This window comes from Microchirus variegatus (genome assembly GCF_963457635.1).
Source record: "Microchirus variegatus genome assembly, chromosome: 6".
In the NCBI taxonomy this organism is placed as follows: domain Eukaryota; kingdom Metazoa; phylum Chordata; class Actinopteri; order Pleuronectiformes; family Soleidae; genus Microchirus; species Microchirus variegatus.
The window spans coordinates 3,883,431-3,902,261 of NC_139807.1; the positions used below are offsets into that span (position 1 = coordinate 3,883,431).

Below are 18,831 nucleotides of genomic sequence, written 5' to 3' on the forward strand. Positions count from 1 at the left end.
TTTTCCTCTTTTAAAATGAAAAGACAAATTGCGTCATGGAAAAAATCCCTTCTTTGAGATTTGCGCGGTAAACACGTGCGTGCTTGTGCACACGCTGACCTTGTCAGGGGCCAGTCGTGTCCTCGGGGAGAACCAAAAAACCTGGTCCTAAAGAGGCAGAGGTTTGAAGGTTTAAGGCAAAGAGTTTGAATTGTGGTGATATACGGTTCAGGGGCCAGATGAATGGAACGTCAACGCTGTGTCCCAGTAGCTGCACAAACTAAAGGGAAACTAAATCCAGCAGAACTTTTTGTCCTTGCAACTGATGGACTGCAGTGATTCCCACAGTGTGGCTGGTGACGGTACTGCAGGTGGGCCTTTACAATGTTTTCTTTTTCTTTTTTCCTTTTTAACAGTGAATACAATAAAAAAAATATGTTTTAAAAGGTAATCATAAGCAATAAATCAAGCAAAAATATTTAAGTACCTGAAAGAGAGGCTTGAATAAATCCTGGGGGCCCATGGGCCATCTGTGGCTCCCCCAATAATTTTCATGTGGCCGGCCATGTAGTTTTCTTTATTTACAGATTGATTTTGCACAATAAATTCGTTTTTATTGTGACCTATATATATTGTTCCTTGTCAAAACAAACGCTTTTATTTTGAAACTCTGTAATATATTATTAGGAATATGATTTTTGTGATCATTCTGTATGGAAATGTCACTTTTTCCTCTTTTTCAATTGACTGGCCCTCAAATCATTTGAGTTTGAGATTCATGACATTTATGTACTTAAAAGTAATCTGACATAAAATGTACTTACGTTTTAGAAGTTAAAGTTTTTTTTTTTTTAAAGGAGAGGAAAGTTTTGATAGTGAACTTTATCGTGGCTTTTGCTCGACACATATATAACAAAGTATAGAACAGGTGAAATTTCTAGTTAAATAAAGTAACAAAGTATCTCTACTTTGTTGCATTACAACACTGGATTTAATCAGGAGGGTTTATTGTCAACATTTACAAATGCAAATTAAAAATGCTTTAATCTGTGTATAATAAGCCTGTTATAACACTAAAAGGTTGTATAAACAGAGATGTACTTTAGACAAAGCACATACTCTTCAATGCATCACTGTATTTCAGACAGTAGGTGGTGCTCAATCCTCACAACACATTTTACTTTCAAACCAGGACAAACCTACATTCCAAGTCTTTTTCCAAAAACTTGTTCAAGTTGTAAACACAACAGCGACATGATCTAATGAAATCAAAAGAATATCAAAAAGCACAATCCATTTCAATTTGTTATAGAGTGCATGAAATAAACGAAGAAGAGCAGAATAACATTGGCTACAAAGATGTCAAAGGGTTTAAAGTTTAATTTAGTAAAATTACTGATTTTGTCACGTAGTACTAGTGTTTTCTGGCCGGGTCTTTTACATGGACGGACCTCACCTGTGGCAAAGTTACAGGGCACTTCCTGTCTTGCTTGAATGGTCGAAAACTCTGATAAAATTACGATATTTGCCGTGGACAAATGACCGACCTCCTGTCTATTAGCTTACAATATGTGACATATTTCCACGAAAAGATAAGTTCATCTATCTATCTATCTATCTATCTATCTATCTATCTATCTATCTATCTATCTATCTATCTATCTATCTATCTATCTATCTATCTATCTATCTATCTATCGCTTAGCTAGCAAGCTATCATTTTTGCGAGCAATAATTTTAGCTAGCAAGCTATCATTTTAGCTAGCTTTTTTTTTTTTAGCTAGCAATAATAAGTTGCAATCGTATGTATTTATTTATCTGTTTGTCTAATGTGGCAAAGTACTCGTTTTAAAGCGAGTAACGAAAAGTAACGATTATTTTTTGGGTGTTTTTTTCATGAGTATGTTTGTGACATGCGCACATGCGACCATCACCACCTCCACCTCCAGCAACGGCAGCAGCAGCAGCAGAGACCCACTGTCCGTCCAACACCGACTCACCGCGAGGACTGACACCGAGAGACGCGTCAGCAGCTGCGGGCACGTGAGTGCGGCGGACCCGGGGCTGAGCGGAGAATGACACAGTGTGCGTCAGCAGAAGCAGCAGCAGCAGCAGCAGCTCACGGTTATAAAACCACTCTGCTGCAACACTTTTAACACACACAGCGACGTGGAGACGCGAGTGTTGTTGTTGTGATTTATTTATTTATATTTTTTTTCGCATTTTTGGAAAGCTGGTGCACTCGGCTGCTCGTCACAACATGCCTCCGCCGCCGCAGAGTCTTCAATCCAGCGGGCTGACCCTGTCAGAAACAAGCATGGGTAAGTGTGTGTGTACGTGTGTGTGTGCGCGCGCAAGGTCAATGGTGTGTGTCTGTCTGCAGCCTCAATTCAATCACATTACACTCGCCTTCCTTTTTTCCCCCTCCTTTTTTTAAACCACACACACTGCGGTTCTTTTATTGACCACATTTTTTTTATATGTATGTAATCATAATAATAATAATAGCACAAACTAAGGTTAATAATTCTGACATGTATTATGTCTGTATTGTCTTCCCTGTGTGCCTCAAAACAAGACAAAAACAGTGGTCGTTGCATCATCACCACCATCCACAATCCTCCTCATCCTCATCATCAGTCTTCTCTGTGGCTCAGGCCGCAGCGCGTCACTGCAGGTGTGGTGTTGGATACGTGTGACAGAGAGCCAGTGCATGTCTTTGTCCATGATACCGAAGCAGCAAACACTTTATTCTCGTGGACGTGTGTGTTGCTGTCTTGCTGCTGCTGCTGTGGATCCTCAGTTTGCCTCAAACCTGTTATTCCCTGCAACACATAGTTGATTATGACCTTTTAGACGTGCAGACGCTTTGATTTAGGTTGTAGCACAAGTGATAACATTGCGTGTGTGTATACAATTATCTGGATATAAGGACATTGAGAAGTGACAGAAATTCTTATATCTACAGCTGCATTACGAGAGCCCATTATTTTAAGTAATAAGTAATCGCTTGGTCCATAAGATCGTTAACAAATCAGTGTTTGTCAAACCTTGAAATAATGACCGAAATGATTCACTTTTAATGATTTCTTTGTTTTGTGGTGCAAAGAAACGAAGACAATATTCACATTTAAGATGCTGAAACAATCAGAAAACTTGTTTTAATCATGAAAAAAAGCACCAAAAGAAGAAAATGGATCATCTAAAGGGTTAGTCTTGCATAGGCCCCCTACAAAGCTGAGAGATTTATGATGAATTTAATGGCTGCAAAACAAACTCGAGTAACATCAGGCGACAGAACATTACCGCTTTACATTATATACGTAATTAAAATGAACACAATCCGAGAGGAAATGGGGTCTCATCACAATGTAATTGTTTTAAATAGAAGCACCAGAAAAGTGTTTTTCTGCTTTCTCTGTCTGTGGTCATGAACGCACAAGTGTTTCAGAAAAGAAGAGCAGAGTTCTCTTATTGATCTCCACGTCGGAGCATCAGAGCAGTCAAGTCAAGTCTATTCTGTCTGTGGTTTTCAACCGCATTTATCCACGCTATGATAAAACGGAACAGTGAGGTGACATTGTCTGTTACTGTGATGACCTACAGCCATTTTTCTCTGGTGGTACTTGGTATAAAAACGTTTGAGAACCACTGCTCCACAGTCTCTCTGCACATTGCATTGCACAGATCGTGTCTGTGGAAGGCGTAACTCTCTGGTGTCACGATTTGTTCTGATTTACAGGCTGACCTCTCCTGAAATGAACTCATGAGGGAAAAGCAGTAGTAAAGAAGTCTGAAGTCTCAGGTTGTTTCCCACCAACCTCTGGATTCAATCTTAAAGTCTGACGTCACCATAAAAGGCCCAGAATAACAGACAACAAGACAAGATTGTCTCTCTCCCATGAAATGACCTTCAGGTCTGGAGCTGAAACTATTTCTTCGTGGAGGTTTACGCAAAGGTGTGAACGGGTCATTCGGGGGTCAGTTCAGAGTTTTCATGCACACAGACATCATCATATACAGTGAGTGTATATATATATATATGTATATACAGTATGTCAACAGTGCTGTGTCTAGAGCAGGGGTCTCAAACTCAAATGACCCGGGGGGCCACCGACTGTCTATTTTGGTCAGTAGGTGGAGTTCATGTGAACAAAAAAAGATCCAACTTTTTTGAGGAAAAACACATCAAAATAACAATAGTTACGATGGTATTTCACGTAATTTCAAAATAAAAGTGTTCGCTTTGAGTTGGGAACGATAAATAGCTCACAATGTAAATGTATTTATGATGCAAAATGAATCCGGTTATAAGAAAACATACAGAAATAACTTTATAACTTGATATGAGGAGTTTGAGACGTCTGGTCGAGGGGTATTCACTGTCTATTGGACCACAAATATCCTATGTACGATCACAGAGAACAGAGCTGCTGTGATTATATGATCGACATCTCGGGAAAGATGCTTAATTGTTACGGTTAGATCTAGAAAAAGGCTTTTATAATAAGTAGATCCATGTTTAAGGTTAAAATTATGATTTTTAATGTTATAATCCATTTTATTTACATAGTTTTCATGAAAAAAATCTACATTTATCTGCTCTGGTTTGACTATACAAGATTTTTCTTTCATGTTTCTTGGTGGAAACCACTTTTACACTTTGTTAAATATTTCCAGTTCTCTTTTCTTCAAGACGTTCTCTCAGGGTCTGTTTCCATTATGAATCTCTGCAACTCGCTCGTCATGACATCAGCAGGCTCAGTGTCTCGTCTTACACCGCTGTGACACCAGAGTAACGTCCGCTGATCTGCTGTCTTTGCAGGCTCGTTTAAGAGGAGGAAGAGGAAATCCATTATCGTGACGGTGATGCTGCTAATTGTGTCTGTGCTCATCCTCATCTTTGGCCTGGCAGCGACGACCAGGACGCAGAACATCACAGTGGGCGGCTACTACCCGGGAGTCATTGTGAGTGAACCTTCACACCTCCTCCACAGCAGCAGCGGCAGAAGCAGCAGCAGCAGTAACCGTAGTAACCATAGTAACAGTAGTAGTAGATCCTCAGCTCCTCAGAAGTGCGAGGAAAGCGTGAGTGTCTTCCCGCTCCCTCCTGATGAATCTAATTACTGAATTTCCGCCACATTCATTATTCAGCATCGCTGTCATTAGAGGCTGAGTGAAGTAAAGCATCTCGGTCCGTAAATTTGTTTTCTGCACAGCGCTCGGCTTTTAACGCTTTGGCTTTAAGACACCAAAAAGCTGCGAGGAAATCAGTTCATGTGACTGACAACTTCAACCTCATTAATTGTTTGACTGATTTCGGTTGTAATGACATTTTCAGGGAATTAGTGCAGTGATAGAGTAATTACCAGGCTTGTGTAAAGTACCTTAAAGGGATACTTGAGTTAAAGGTTTAATGTTACCAGATAATTACTTTGGTCGAAGTTGAAGTCACTTTTGTATAATATTACTTCAGTAAATGTCTTAAAGTATATGACATTTACTGTACCAAAGTATCAAAAGTCATGGTGGCTCAGGTTGTGGGTTCAATTCCTGGCTCTGCTCGTCTATATGTGTCCTTGAGCAAGACGTTGAAGCGTCTGAGTAGATGAAAACTATAGTGTTAAACAGCTCATAAAGACTAGAAAACCTCTATATAAACACCAACCATTACAAACTCTTCTTCTTCTGATTTTATTTTGAAGTAAAAAGATAGTTAGAGGAAATGTAGTGGAGTAAAAGTTGCTAGAAATATAAATAAAGTACTTTAAGACTTTTATAAAAAAGTGACTTCAACTTGTACCAAAGTCATTTTCTGGTAAGATATTTGTTATTTTACTCAAGTATCAAAGTATTTAAGGTACTTTATACAAGACTGTTGATTTTCTAAAACAAAAACCCTTATAATCAAAGCAAGAAAATACACTTGTCTCCAGACAAAATGTTACTTTAAGCATTTTTTGAGTATTAAACATTCGTTTAATTCCTCTTAACTGATTTATCTTGATGTTTGTTCTGTTTCTGAGCTGATAGTGACAGCTCTCTCTCTGGTTGTGAAAATATTCTGTGTTGTATTTGGCAGGAGTTCAGTTTTTATTTTATATGTGAATTTTAAAGTGCACAGGTCCACTAAGCCATAAAAGTTTAATGTCTGTAGGTTCAGGAATTACTTGGTTCGTTGTGAGTTGGTGATGATTCACATGATGAAACACATTTAAAAAAAAGAGCTAATTTGTTATTTGTTTATAAATAATTTGCATTTCATTTACATCTATGTACTTATCGATATTTTCTCTTGTCTGTCTTCAGCTGGGCTTTGGATCTTTTCTGGGAATTATCGGCGCTCATTTGATAGAGAACAAGAGGCAGATGGTAAGAGGATTTATATTACCTCTGTGCATCGAGATCACCCGCGGTGCTTTGTGTCTCCTTGTCTGCACAGTCGCACAAAACACTGTTATCAGACCGCGCAAGCTCATGAGAGTCTGCGTTACCTTTCAAGCGGCCGATACTTTGACCGCGTTTGTTAGTGTGACAGGGTCAAATGAACGAGACACTCCGGCCCACATTGCTACGGTCCCGCTCGGTTTCGACATGGTTCCCGTTGTGTGTCGGCGCAAGTGTCCCGAGAGGTGCGGTCAGAAATAGAAGTTGGGTGTAAGTGGAGGAGGAGCGATATCCACAGTGGAATGTGGAGAAGGAAACTGCAGAGGAGAGGAGAGTGGGCAGCAGGGCAAAGTGAAGAATGAGTTGGTATCATGACACCTTTCCCATAACTCAGCAGGAGTTCGGAATCCTGGGGTCACAGGGACGACACGCACGACACGTCCCATAAAATGTTACTGTGTTGTTTTTGTTTATGTTACTGCAACGTTGAAAACTGAATTGACAACAACTCTGATTACTGAGTTAAATGTTCCCCTCTGGATAATGGAGGAGAAAGCTACGATAACAGATGCTCCATCCACGTTCAATACATAAACTTGATGCACTTTGTTGTCTGTGTTGTGAATAAATAGAGAAATTCTGCATGTTTAACTTTTCACGGGCGTTTTTGTTTCCTTCAGTGAGACAGATATCGTCATGTATCGATTGTCTTGCAATGTATTGCTTATCGCAGAATTGTGATATTATTGGTATCGTGGACCATGTATCGCGTATCGTATTGTGAGTTCAGCCACCCCTACTGTGTGGGTCATTAATACTGTATCATTGCAAAAACAACAACTCCAGACAGAATACAGTTAAACACAGAGGTGTGCGGTGCACTGTTTAATATAAGTGTGGCAGAAAAAAAGTATCTTGATGGAGGACCATGTCGTTCAGAGGAAGGAAACCGGTTGTGAAAACAAACTAATATTGATTCTCAGCATGTTTTAAATCCTCGGCCTGGATGTTTTGGAGCTCGTGGCATAACTCGCTGTCATGTCACACGACTTGCTGATGCTGACGGTGGTGCGTCAGTTGCCCGGCCCCCCCCCCCACCCCTCCTCCTGCTGAGCTGGGGTGGGGTGATGTGTAATTGAATACGTGCTGCTCTGCCTTTCATTGACTAGTGAAAGTGCCTATAAAGAGCTGGGAACTGTGCCAGCCTTAAACAGTGCTGGTGCTGGGGGTGACAACCACTGTGCTGTGACTCTGCTGTCCATTACCAGCCCCCCCCCCCCACACCTTAGTTCCCATTCACAGGATTCATACTCAGTGCACACTTTATAGTCTCCTGGAACGTTAAAAATCGTGATATGATGATGAAGACTGACGTCGTGCTCTCTGTTTCCCTTTCACAGTTAGTGGCGTCCATCGTCTTCATCAGTTTCGGAGCGGTGGCTGCCTTCTGTTGTGCGATTGTCGACGGAGTCTTTGCTGCGAGGCACATTGTAAGTATCACTGAAGTGTCTACTTATTTAACTTAACTGATAAATTATGGATTATGCATAACCCTCTAACGCTCCTCCATAGGACAAGCTTATTAATCAATTCCGATCCCATTAAAGCTTGATATAGTCTGTCTGCGTTGGACATATAGTAAAACATATGCGCGTCGACGAAGCCATCGCTCACATATGATGGAGTGAAGCAGCTGCCACACCCTTCCCAGAAAGACAAATGAATTTTGTGGTGCGGGGAGATTATTCCCCGTGACGCAAAGTACATAAAATACAAAATAACCGCTAATGCACTCTTAAAACAATTATGCCAAAATGAATTAGGGCTGGGTGAAACGGCAGAGCAAACACCATTAGCAGGTTTTCATTTTCCCAGTGAAATGGAAAAATCTTCCTTTAATCTGCTTTTTGTACACTAAACTATTAGGTTGATACAGGGAAAAAACAACAATGTGGATTTGCATTGTCATTTTTAAGCTACATTTCTGAATATATCTTCCTGAATACATACATGCAACATAGCAATGTTACCATCCTAACTTTGGCTGCTACTTAAATTGATAATTTTCATTTTAAGCAGAGACTGTAATTGTCGTGACCCAAACATATTAATATATAATTCACCACTGTAATACTGACATCAGCAGTCGGTCAATATTCAGACCACTTTGGAGTAAATGAAGTTAAATATCACAAGTGACTGAACTCTACACGGATTTAAAAATATGAACTACTCAGGGGCGTAAAGAAACACTGGTCCACAGGGTCTGTATCCACTCAAATAATCCTGATTGTGGTTGTATGGGTTAGTGACACATAGTCAGTGCTGACGTTGCGCCTTCATCAGCACACACAAGCTCTCCCTCATTGGAAACATGGCTGCACGAGGGGAAACAATGATGAAAAACCTTGACACTGGCGTTTTCCACGCCAAAGTCCACAGAGAAAATCTGCGTTTTAAGGAGCTGTTTGTGCCACGTTGGTCAATCAGAATGAAGGATTTCAAACACAAGAGAATACTATTTGCACCAACTGATGGAGAAAAATCACTGATTTTATCTTTGGACTTAGGTGCATGGGGTGAGACGCTGGTCAGTTAGTCAGGAAAAGGCTGTCAAACATTAACTCATACAACCACACTTCAAATAACCTGAACTATCCCGTTTAATACGGGAGCATGGGCCAATTCAATTACAGCGTGAATTCTAGTTTCTATTGTTGCAAAATGAAAAGAAAATATAGTTAAGACATTGACAAGATTAGAAATACCTCTGTGTTTCACTCTATACACCTATGTACATATTCCATTAAAAACCAGATGTTTGCAGCTAGAATAGAATGAATTCGCTAGAATTCTGATTAATTTAATGTTATATTCATTGAAAAAAAGTGCATTTCCTTCAAAAAATAAGGACATTTCTAAGTGACCCCAAACTTTAGAACGGTAGTGTAGTTAAACAAACTGGTCAAATTGAGGTCATTATAGCAATGGTTTTAGCCATGTTATAATGACCATTCAGTTTCAGTTAGAATCCTAATTAATGTTATTTACTAAAACCTGTGTTTGTTCTACCGTTTCATGTCGATAAATATCTGCTGTGAAAAAATCCAATCCAAATGCCAGTGATCGCAGGATTTGTCTTTGTTTTGCACCGCGCTGTACATCACTGATGTTTAATGTTCTTGCAGGACCTCGGGCCTCTGTATGCCGGTCGTTGTCAGTATCACTCCAGTGAGACGGCGTCCGATCGTGACGTAAGACACACCTCTTTTTTAAAATATCACAGAAATCCTCAATTCCTCGTCAGCGTGTTATAGACTGGACTTGTACTCTCTCAGAACAGGGTTCAGTGGAACCCAAAAAGAAATAAAAGGGATTGTAAAAAAAAGTGTTTGACCTTCAGGTTCCCTGTCAGACATCATCTCGCACGTCCTGTAACCTGCGAGTGAAGAGCAACACCTGTTACTGCTGCGACCTCTACCACTGCGGGAAGTGAGTACGCCGAGCGTCAACAAAATAACGTTGTCGCGGTGGCTACTCGCTCTGGCTGTGTTGCTGTGACTGTGTGGATCTTTGATGTGTGTGCGTGTGTGTGTGTGTGTAGCGCTGTGCCGTTTTCTTGTGGGAGATTATTTTGATTTGCATTGCAGCGTACACGACTGTTTATTTTCTTTTAACCTTTGTTTCAGAGAACATCCTCTTATGGGACTTCAGAATAAAGATGTTTTGAAAAAGTTTAGGAAATCATCCATGATTTGGAAGTAGGTCCCTTTCTTCCTAGACCCATTCATACTTAGCGGTTTATTTTTGATAAGTGATATAAAAGTGTGTTTCTTAAAGTGGTAGGTCAAGTTTTTCGCAGTATGGTTGTGTGAGACACTAACGCATAATCCAAACTAACTTTGCTGTGCGTGTGGTAATTCAAGGACAAACCAAAGTCCATGGAGAAAATCAGTGATTTTACTTATACCGCTTTTCCACTACATGGTCCCGCCTCGCCTCGCCTCGGCAAGTCTCAACTCTACAGGGTTTGGCTGGTTTTTCCTTTACAATATAGCACCTCTTCAATGTGAGCAGAGTCAACAGAGCACGGCTGCAGGAAACTGCCTTGACTTTGTTTTATACGCGACACAAGCACACAAACTAGAGACAAGTGACTTGTAAAGCAGTTGTTTTCAATGTACTGAATCATTAGATTCAGTTCATTAAAAAGATTTGTTCACTGTACTTCTAGCAAGACCAGAGCACAAACTCCGCCTTTTGGCACAGCTGTCGCTAAATACACCAGACTCCTCTGTTAAATATTGAGATTTTAGACATTTTCCGTGCTAAATGTTGGAGATAAAAGCACATTTTCAGCATTTTTAAGGCTTTTTAATTGATCTACAGTTCGCCGTTGTTCGGTTTCAGTCTTGTGTCGGACTTTACAATGCTCATGCCTCTTCCAGAGATGGCATTCTGACCAATCAGTGTACTCACTCATAGTGTCGGCCCGTAGCAGGTACTAAAAAAGATGCCGGGTGCTATCGCTAGCGGGAAAACAAAATAACCGTGGTGAGACCATGTAGTGGAAAAGTGGCAAATCTTTAAATGTGTGACACAAACTGACTATAAAAACTAGCTATAAATGCAGATTTTCTCCATGGACTTTGGTGCAGGAGAGCGAGCACTAAAAAAAAAAGCTAATTTAACCACACCACAAAAAAACTTGAGCTGTCAATTTAAATAGCCATTTCCTGTGCATATTCATGCATGTTGTCCTCTGTGTCTCCCTGCTCTCGAGCAGCGTCTTTTACTCGTCTCTTAAAGCACCGTCTCGTGTCCTGTCACTGTGTCTCGATTCACAAATGCTCAGAGCCTGCTGCCGTGGATGATGTTACAAAAAAACACTGCCAGTGACTATTGTGGCTTGACTGTAGGCTGTCTCCCTTTCTGTCCCACCCACTGGACTAGCCGCGTCGAGGTGATGGGAGGCTACCACGCGTACACGGACGTGAGCAGCTGCCAGGACGTGGTTTACCTCTATCACCTGCTGTGGTCGGCCACCATTCTCAACATCGTGGCTCTGTTCCTGGGCATCATCACTGCTGCCGTCCTGGGAGGCTTCAAGGACATGGTGAGTGCAAGTGAATCATTCATAAAACCCACGAGGATGTCTTTGAGCCAAGTGTGTGAAGATGAGCCTGGTGTTCTGTGAATGATCCATCGATCAAGACTGAACATGTAAACATGTTTGTGTTGATGTTCCATTTTCAGACTCCCTCTGCTGCCTCAGAGAGCTCCTCCGAACCAGAGGCCATCGCAGCTCCTCTCACTTCAGAACCTCCTCCACCCACCACTTCTCTCAACTCATATTACAACAACGCCCCCTGCCTGCCGCCTTACACTGCGTACGACCTGCAGGTATGGCTCCTCGTGCAGTTTTCACCCAGATTCAAACGGCTTTATTAGTCTCACTCGTCTCCAGGACACCAAACAAGATCCAAGTGCCACTAGTTGATAAAGAAAACAATTATAGAACAATAATATACGATATGAATATGTATATGTTAACAAACAGTTCCAACACAACACAAAAGGGGAGTGAAGCAATCGAAGTACAACTGGGGACTGGTATGGCCTCCAGAGTCCCAAGTATAAGTATTAAAATTATTAAAAAGTTGATTTTGCATAATATGGGCCCTTTAATTTCAACAGAATTCTCCTGCAAGGACACATTCAGAAGAAAGTACTAGCTCCATATAAAGTTTTTACTTTAAGCTTTTCCTGTTTTTGCAAAGACTCACATTTTTAAGTCCCCCATGACACACGCACTCTCTGTGCAGCAATGAGCACATCAAAACCATTCAGGAACAAAAACACTGTAAACGGCTGATGTGCATGTTTTTGGAGGTATTGATCAGCACAAATGTAATATGATATTCCATCGTGTCGTGATATTTTTCCTAAGTGTATACACACACACACACACACAGCTGAAACTCAGAAATACTGTGTGGAAGATGCTGAGTCGCTCTTCTGGTAGAAGTGGTTTCCCCTGGGGTGGTTAAATATACATTTATTTTTATATATATACATATATATATGTTTACTCTCTCTCTATAAATATACATATATATATATATATACATATATAGTATATATCCCAGAATTAATGTTCCAAGCACTGGCCTTAGAGGGACTTTTTTTGTTTTTATACGACTTTAGATTTATGGCTCACAGACATCACCTGCAACCAGAGTTTAATTGGACGACAATGCGTAGATATATATGTCTGTATATATACAGATATATATATATGTATACATACGTATATATGTGTCTTCAGGTTTCCTACACTCACAAACTGATCATTGTTTATTATTAAGCAACATCCAGGGCTTAATCTGAAATCAAACTCTTAATAATCTGCGTCCTGCTGTTCCCACAGGGCTCCTTCATGTTCCCTGAATCCTCTGTCCTGTCAGACGAGTCCCAGTCTGGAGCCAGCCACCTGTGGCCCACGATGGTGCCTCCGCGTTACTCCCCCCCTCACAACCATCCCGAGGAGAAGCCCCCGCCGTACAGCCCGTAAAAAAACCCCAAAAAAAAACACGGACCTCCAGCAAAGACATCAGCACGTGGCGTTAGAGACGCTGCTGAACGCGTAGTTTGAATTGCACAGAGCCTGTGGGCTTGTCGTCACAGTCGTGCAGAGCTGCAGTGAAAGGAGAACGATGGCCTCGGAGAACACGTGACTGACGCCGAGTTCAGCCCAACAACAAAAAGGAGCACATGCCTGTCTTCCAGGGCATCACTCACACACACTCTGGCCTGCATTGTTTGTATATGTGTGTGTGTGTACACACATGAAGAGAGACACAACCAGTTCAAAGCCATGACTGTTTACACATCTTTCTGCCTTAATGCAAAAAGGACTTTTTCCAGCACTGCTGGATGTATTCTGTGTATTCTCCTCCAGCTCAACAAGCTTTCACATTTACCTTTAATTACAACATAAAGTCAGCGGATCTCTGTCTCAACTGGACCAGAGGACGTGGACGTGGACCCATCAGCACAGGCGGATCAATACAGAGTTTAGACGCTGAATCTGGATCAGCTAGAAGTCACTTAAGTGTAGAGTTGTAAGCCCCAGCAGTGCACGTCCATAGTGTCACTGTCTATTATCACAGGTGAAGTTAGCAGTCATGGACGTCGTACACACTCCTCTAATGTATGTGAAGTAGTATAATATACAGATGCTAGCTTTAGCAGCTAGGCCTAAGGCAGCAGGTTTCTCACTCCTGGTCCTGGGGGGGGGGGGCCAGTGTCCTGCATGTGTTAGCTTAGCCTTTCCCTGCTCCAACGCACCTGATTCAGTCATTAGCAGAGCTTACTGACGAGCTGAATCAGGTGTGTTTGAGCAGGGGAAACATCCAAAACATGCAGGACAGTGGCTCCCCAGGACCAGGAGTGACAAATCCTGACCTAAGGTATGGTCATCTATTTATCAACTAAAGAATATTCAGATCGATGTGCGGTGAACTTTGCAGAGCAGTGTAAGCTATTCGCTACAGTAGTTGTTGAAGCAAATACACTGAAGTTACACTCTGAAGCCCATTTCTTGCGTTTTCCACCGACAGCTGAGAGCCGATCCGTTTCCCTCGCACGCTCTCTTTGTGTCTGAAGCATTTACGTCTTTTCTTCACCGGTAAAGCTGAGTGTCAGTGCTGGATTCACTGAAGGTTCATGAAAGTGTGCGTCTCATCAGCTTGAATAATGATGATTCAGTCTCAATTTTAGTTTTGTCTTGCCATTAAATGTGTTTTGTGTAACTCACATGGTGAGTGTGGTGTATTGTTCCACTTCCAGAATGAAATGTCTGTGGATGAGTCCACCAATAATCTTGGCTGTCCCTCTAGTGCCACCATGTGGTTGAGTTTGAGTAATATCTTGTATTTTGGTCAACAGTTGGATGAACTACCAGCTGTCGCTTAGTTTATATGTTGGCAGTTTCACATTAGTCTGTAATTTCATTTGGATAGTTCAATTTTTGGGTTTTATTTTTTTTTTTTTTACAAAGTGAGGTTGTCACTCTTTTGCACCAAAGTCCATAGAGAAAAAACACTGTCCAAATGTTGTTATTTTGCACCCAGTTGGAACAAAGGCCTTTCTGCATGGAGTTTGCATGTTCTAAAATCATGGTTTCTCACTCTTGTTCCTGAGGAGCCACTGTCCTGCATGTTTCCCCTGCTCAAACTAAACACACCTGATTCGAACGGTCAGCTCTTCAGTAAGCTCTGCTGAAGCCTGATAACGACTCATTTATTTGAATCAGATGTGTTGGAGCAGGTAAACGCTAAGCTGAAACATGCAGGACAGTGGCTCCTCAGGACCGGGAGTGAGAAACCCTGCTCTAAATTGACTCCGAGAGTGAGAGTGGATGGTTGTTTGTCTCTGTGTGTCCCTGTGATGGACTGTCCAGGGTGTTGTCCCCACGGTGAAATGTAGTGTTTCTGTCACTCTCATGACGACATAGTGCAAAGCATTTACACAACACGTCGAGTAAAGAACTTGTCAGGTTAAAATAGTAAAATAATTTATTTACCGCCACATATATCTCATAACCCAAATTGACAGAAAACATTTGAATCAATGCCAACAGACCCAATCAATGTGTTTGAGAAATGAATCTAACAAATAAATTTACATGGAAAGAAAACACATTGTACTGTACATTACACACAAAAATGTTAATCTGTGGATAAAAAAATTATGTCTGAATGAGTTTATTAAATTAAATGAAGTATAATAGATTCCTGTGTTAGCATTACTTTTTACTGACCAGTCACTACCTTCCAACACAACCAGAAAATAAAAACTGCATGATCCAACACTAAGTGCCATCTGTATTAAAATAATGGTCGCATTATTGTCTAATGTTACATTTGTATGGAAAAGCTCCTGTGTAACTGACAAAGAGTTACACTATAAACACTTTAGATTAAAAAATAACATTGCAAATATTAAAAAATAAATATGTACAGGTGTCTCAAAACAAACAAAACCCTAACAAACAATGGAAACATCTTCTCTGCCACATTATCCAGATGTGGCATCGCCAACAGTAATAAAATAATTAAAAGCAAAGCTCAGCTCCATATTCTCTTTTACTTTAATTAGGTCTCGATTTGTGACCAGGAATGATGAGTCGGGGAAACTTATGTTCCGTTTTCAATCCCATTTCGGATTTAAATGTGTGAGCCGTTTATTTACAGCAGGTACAGTGTGTAAAACGTATTTAAGGTTTATTGGTGAAGCTGCATGTTGAGGCTGAATATGTCTGTTTCCCTCCAAATGTGTTGCCTTCAACCTTTAAGTATCATCATTTTTGACGATTTTAACCTACATTTTACACACTGGACCGAGTTGGAATAATAAGGACAACCATTTTAATATAACTTCTATACTTTGTGCTTCAGATCGGAAGTTTATAGACAAAGACTGGAGAATTTGAGGCTGAAAAAAATAAAATAAAATAAGTAACTAGAAACAGATACACCTTAATACTGAGAAAATCCAAACCTACATTAAGTTTTTGCATTTCTGTTACAGCTGCTGATTTGGATTGTTTTTATTGTTAAACTCTCGCTATGTGTGAACCACTGCTTATGTTATTATCATTAAGTGAAATTAAAAGGTTATTACAGAAGTAGGGAAAGACCTAGATCTAGTGCAACTAATTGCTTCAACGAATACTGAGGCATTCGTTTCCTGTTCAACGTAATCTTCAACTGACACTTTGAACCACAAATACTCATCAAATAGAGACACTAATGTGGTCAAAACCTTATGAGCATGAATGAATGAATGAATGAATGAATGAATATGAAACCAGAGTGGTGAGGAGGCACCAAAAAGGCACAGTTACAGCTTCAGTCCAGAATTTGTTTAAGAAAGTTTTTTTTTGGTTGAGATCCTCTTCACGTTCACTAAAGCATTAATAAATAAAGTTGTAAAAACACATCCGTCTGGTCTAAATGGAAATGTCTGGATGTGTTTATTACGATAATGTTTTTTTGTTTGTTTATTGGTGGCTGTGTTAGGATATGTAGAGGATCTCAACAAATACAATTAAAAGTGTTTTAGAAACCAATAACAGACTAAAGCTTTAACACAGGAGCAATGTATTGCTCAGAAGGTGTCTGGTATGATAAAGTCAAACTCTGTGTCGCCCTTCGGAGAGGTGCCGATGGCTGACCTGGGGGTGACGTGGACATCGGGCGCGGGCCTGTGCTCATCTGGCTCGACGAACACGTCGTTCCAGTTCAGCATCCTGCTCTGGGGTGAGCCGTGAATGTCTCCGTGAGCAGAGGTTATGTGATGCACGCTGCCATCCTCGGCAATGACGGGGCCGGCCGGCTGGTTCCCAGTTTCCCACGAGTACGACTTCATCTGCACCGATTTACACGGCAGCAGGCGGTACAAGGTGTTGTCCTTGTCGTCTTTCCGTTTCCTGCCGCAGAGATCCTGGTTGTGTATTTGCTTGCAGTGGTTGGACAGTACCTGGTAGTTGAGAAACATTTCATGGCACATCAAGCACTGGTACCGCCTCTCTCCCGTGTGGATGATTTCATGTTTAGTTCTGTACTCGGCCAAGGCAAAGACTTTGTTACAGAAGCGACACGGGTACTCCCTTTCCCACGAGTGGACGTTGAAGTGGCGGCGGAGGCTCGTCAGACACACGTAGGGACGCTTGCAGACGATGCACACGTAGAAAGTCTTCCCGTCCATGACCAGCTCGTAATGATCCTCCAGTTCAGTCTTGGACTTCTTCTTACTTGGGCTGGTGGACACTGGTGATAGAGACATTTTATCAAAGGATTTCAAAGGGCTTGCTCTTTTCCCTTTACCTGCTTTGGAGCCTCCTTCACCTGGATCTTCCCTCTCTGGGACAATGTCATACGTATCCTCTCCGATATTGGCATACACTTTGCAGCCTGGGGAAATGGAATCGATCTTTGTGGCCGTGTTGAGTGTCACCGTCTTTGTTGCCGTTAATGCAGATTTGGGAATGTTAGCCTGATTAGTTGGGCTTCCAGAAACGTCCGACAGCCTTATTTTAAAATCCCCCTTCTCAGATGACGTAGACACTTGCTTTTTGTGGACTCCCATTATATCTCTGTTTTCATGGAACTGTGGGCCACTCTGAGACTCTGGGGTGAAATTGCTCGACCTGGCCGTTATTGTGGGAGCACTTTGTGAGGAAACTCTGGCAGGGGAAGACATGCTGTTGGAGCTGGAGTCTGGACTGTGCAGAGGACTGATCTGTGCTAAACTGGGGTTGGGACACCCGAGACTGGGAGTCTTTACATCACATGTGTTCATGGTAGACGTGGGTTTATCATTTTGTTTTGGAAGTGCCTGATTTGATTCTGTATTGTGGTTTGTCTGCGGTTTTTCTGAATCGGTCGAGTCCACGTCGATTATCTCGTCAGAGTTAGCTTTCTGATTGGACACAGGAGCTGTTTGAGAGACAAACATGACATCGCTGTCCGAGTCCTCATCCTTATCTGCGGTTTTGCTCGTCTGATTGAATTCCTCTGCAGATATAGAGAAGGACTCCGTGATGATCGGCATTACCTCTGCGGATGTCCCACTTTTGCTTTCCGTCTCTTTCGACAAACCAGGTAGTCCCTTAACTTGCGATAAAGGCGTCGCCAAGTTTGCGATGAACTTCACTCCCAGTACCTGTCCGGCATTTATGAACTCCTCCAGCATGTCGGAGCGCACGCGGACGATCTTTGAGCTGTACATGTAATTGAGAATCTCCTCAAAAATTTCCGCTCTGATGAAGTTTAACTCGATCACTTGTCCAGCTACACGGAGCAGCTGGTGGAAGTATGTGCTCGAGGCAGACAGGATCGTCTTGTGAGCTCTGAATTTCTTGTCCTGTATAATGATGGTGACGTCACAAAATAATCCATGATTTCTCTGCTCATTCAACGACTTCAGCACAGTGGCCGAATACTGGGTGTCAGTCGCAGATATCAGCTTTAGGCTTGGCATGTCTGCAGAGAGAAAAGAAACGATGACATTAAGGTATACAAAGACAAATCCACACTATTATGACCTGCAGAAAGCTAACAAGCTGATAAATACTGTTATAGTTTGACCTCTCTGAGTGCTTTTTCCTCATAAATAACAGAAACAGCAGCCTCATCTACATGACACATGTGAATTAAATAGATTTAGCCTGACTTATGTTAGCCTGCGGTTACAAACTCGTGATGCAGAGAAACATTATCTAATTTCCCATTACAAACAGCTCCTTAAATATTGATGCAAGCGGGAACAAACAGACCACGAATGTGAACATGTTAATTTCGTTCCCTTAGCTAATGCTAGCTCAACTTTAGGGAGCCAAAGTTGTAGTAACGGGTTTAAATGTGAAGACTCTGATAAAACCACACGAGTGGAAACGCG

The 18,831-nt window shown here is 41.4% G+C and overlaps 2 protein-coding genes across 2 annotated transcripts; one reads left to right on the forward strand and one right to left on the reverse strand.

Annotated features, from left to right (window-relative positions):
- Positions 1-1,968: 1,968 nt before the first annotated feature.
- On the forward strand, positions 1,969-14,693 carry tmem255a (transmembrane protein 255A). Its single transcript, XM_083891639.1, has 10 exons — positions 1,969-2,103; positions 2,213-2,300; positions 4,805-4,947; positions 6,289-6,351; positions 7,767-7,856; positions 9,555-9,620; positions 9,770-9,858; positions 11,320-11,482; positions 11,623-11,769; positions 12,797-14,693. The coding sequence occupies exons 2-10, from the start codon at positions 2,240-2,242 to the stop codon at positions 12,938-12,940; spliced, it is 966 nt and encodes a 321-aa protein (XP_083747765.1). The 5' UTR covers positions 1,969-2,103; positions 2,213-2,239; the 3' UTR covers positions 12,941-14,693.
- A 1,846-nt stretch (positions 14,694-16,539) lies between these two features.
- Positions 16,540-18,417, reverse strand: zbtb33 (zinc finger and BTB domain containing 33; the record flags this gene model as incomplete). Its single annotated transcript, XM_083891399.1, has 1 exon — positions 16,540-18,417. Exon 1 carries the CDS (start codon positions 18,412-18,414, stop codon positions 16,540-16,542), a length of 1,875 nt encoding a protein of 624 aa, XP_083747525.1. The 5' UTR covers positions 18,415-18,417.
- Between the last annotated feature and the right edge of the window lie 414 nt (positions 18,418-18,831).

Excerpts from the sequence above, each read along its gene's own strand:
- tmem255a (XM_083891639.1), top strand. The coding sequence starts at position 2,240 with ATGCCTCCGCCGCCGCAGAGTCTTCAATCCAGCGGGCTGACCCTGTCA. Across the intron at positions 11,483-11,622 it reads TGGGAGGCTTCAAGGACATG|ACTCCCTCTGCTGCCTCAGA; the intron begins GTGAGTGCAAGT and ends TTCCATTTTCAG. Across the intron at positions 11,770-12,796 it reads ACACTGCGTACGACCTGCAG|GGCTCCTTCATGTTCCCTGA; the intron begins GTATGGCTCCTC and ends CTGTTCCCACAG.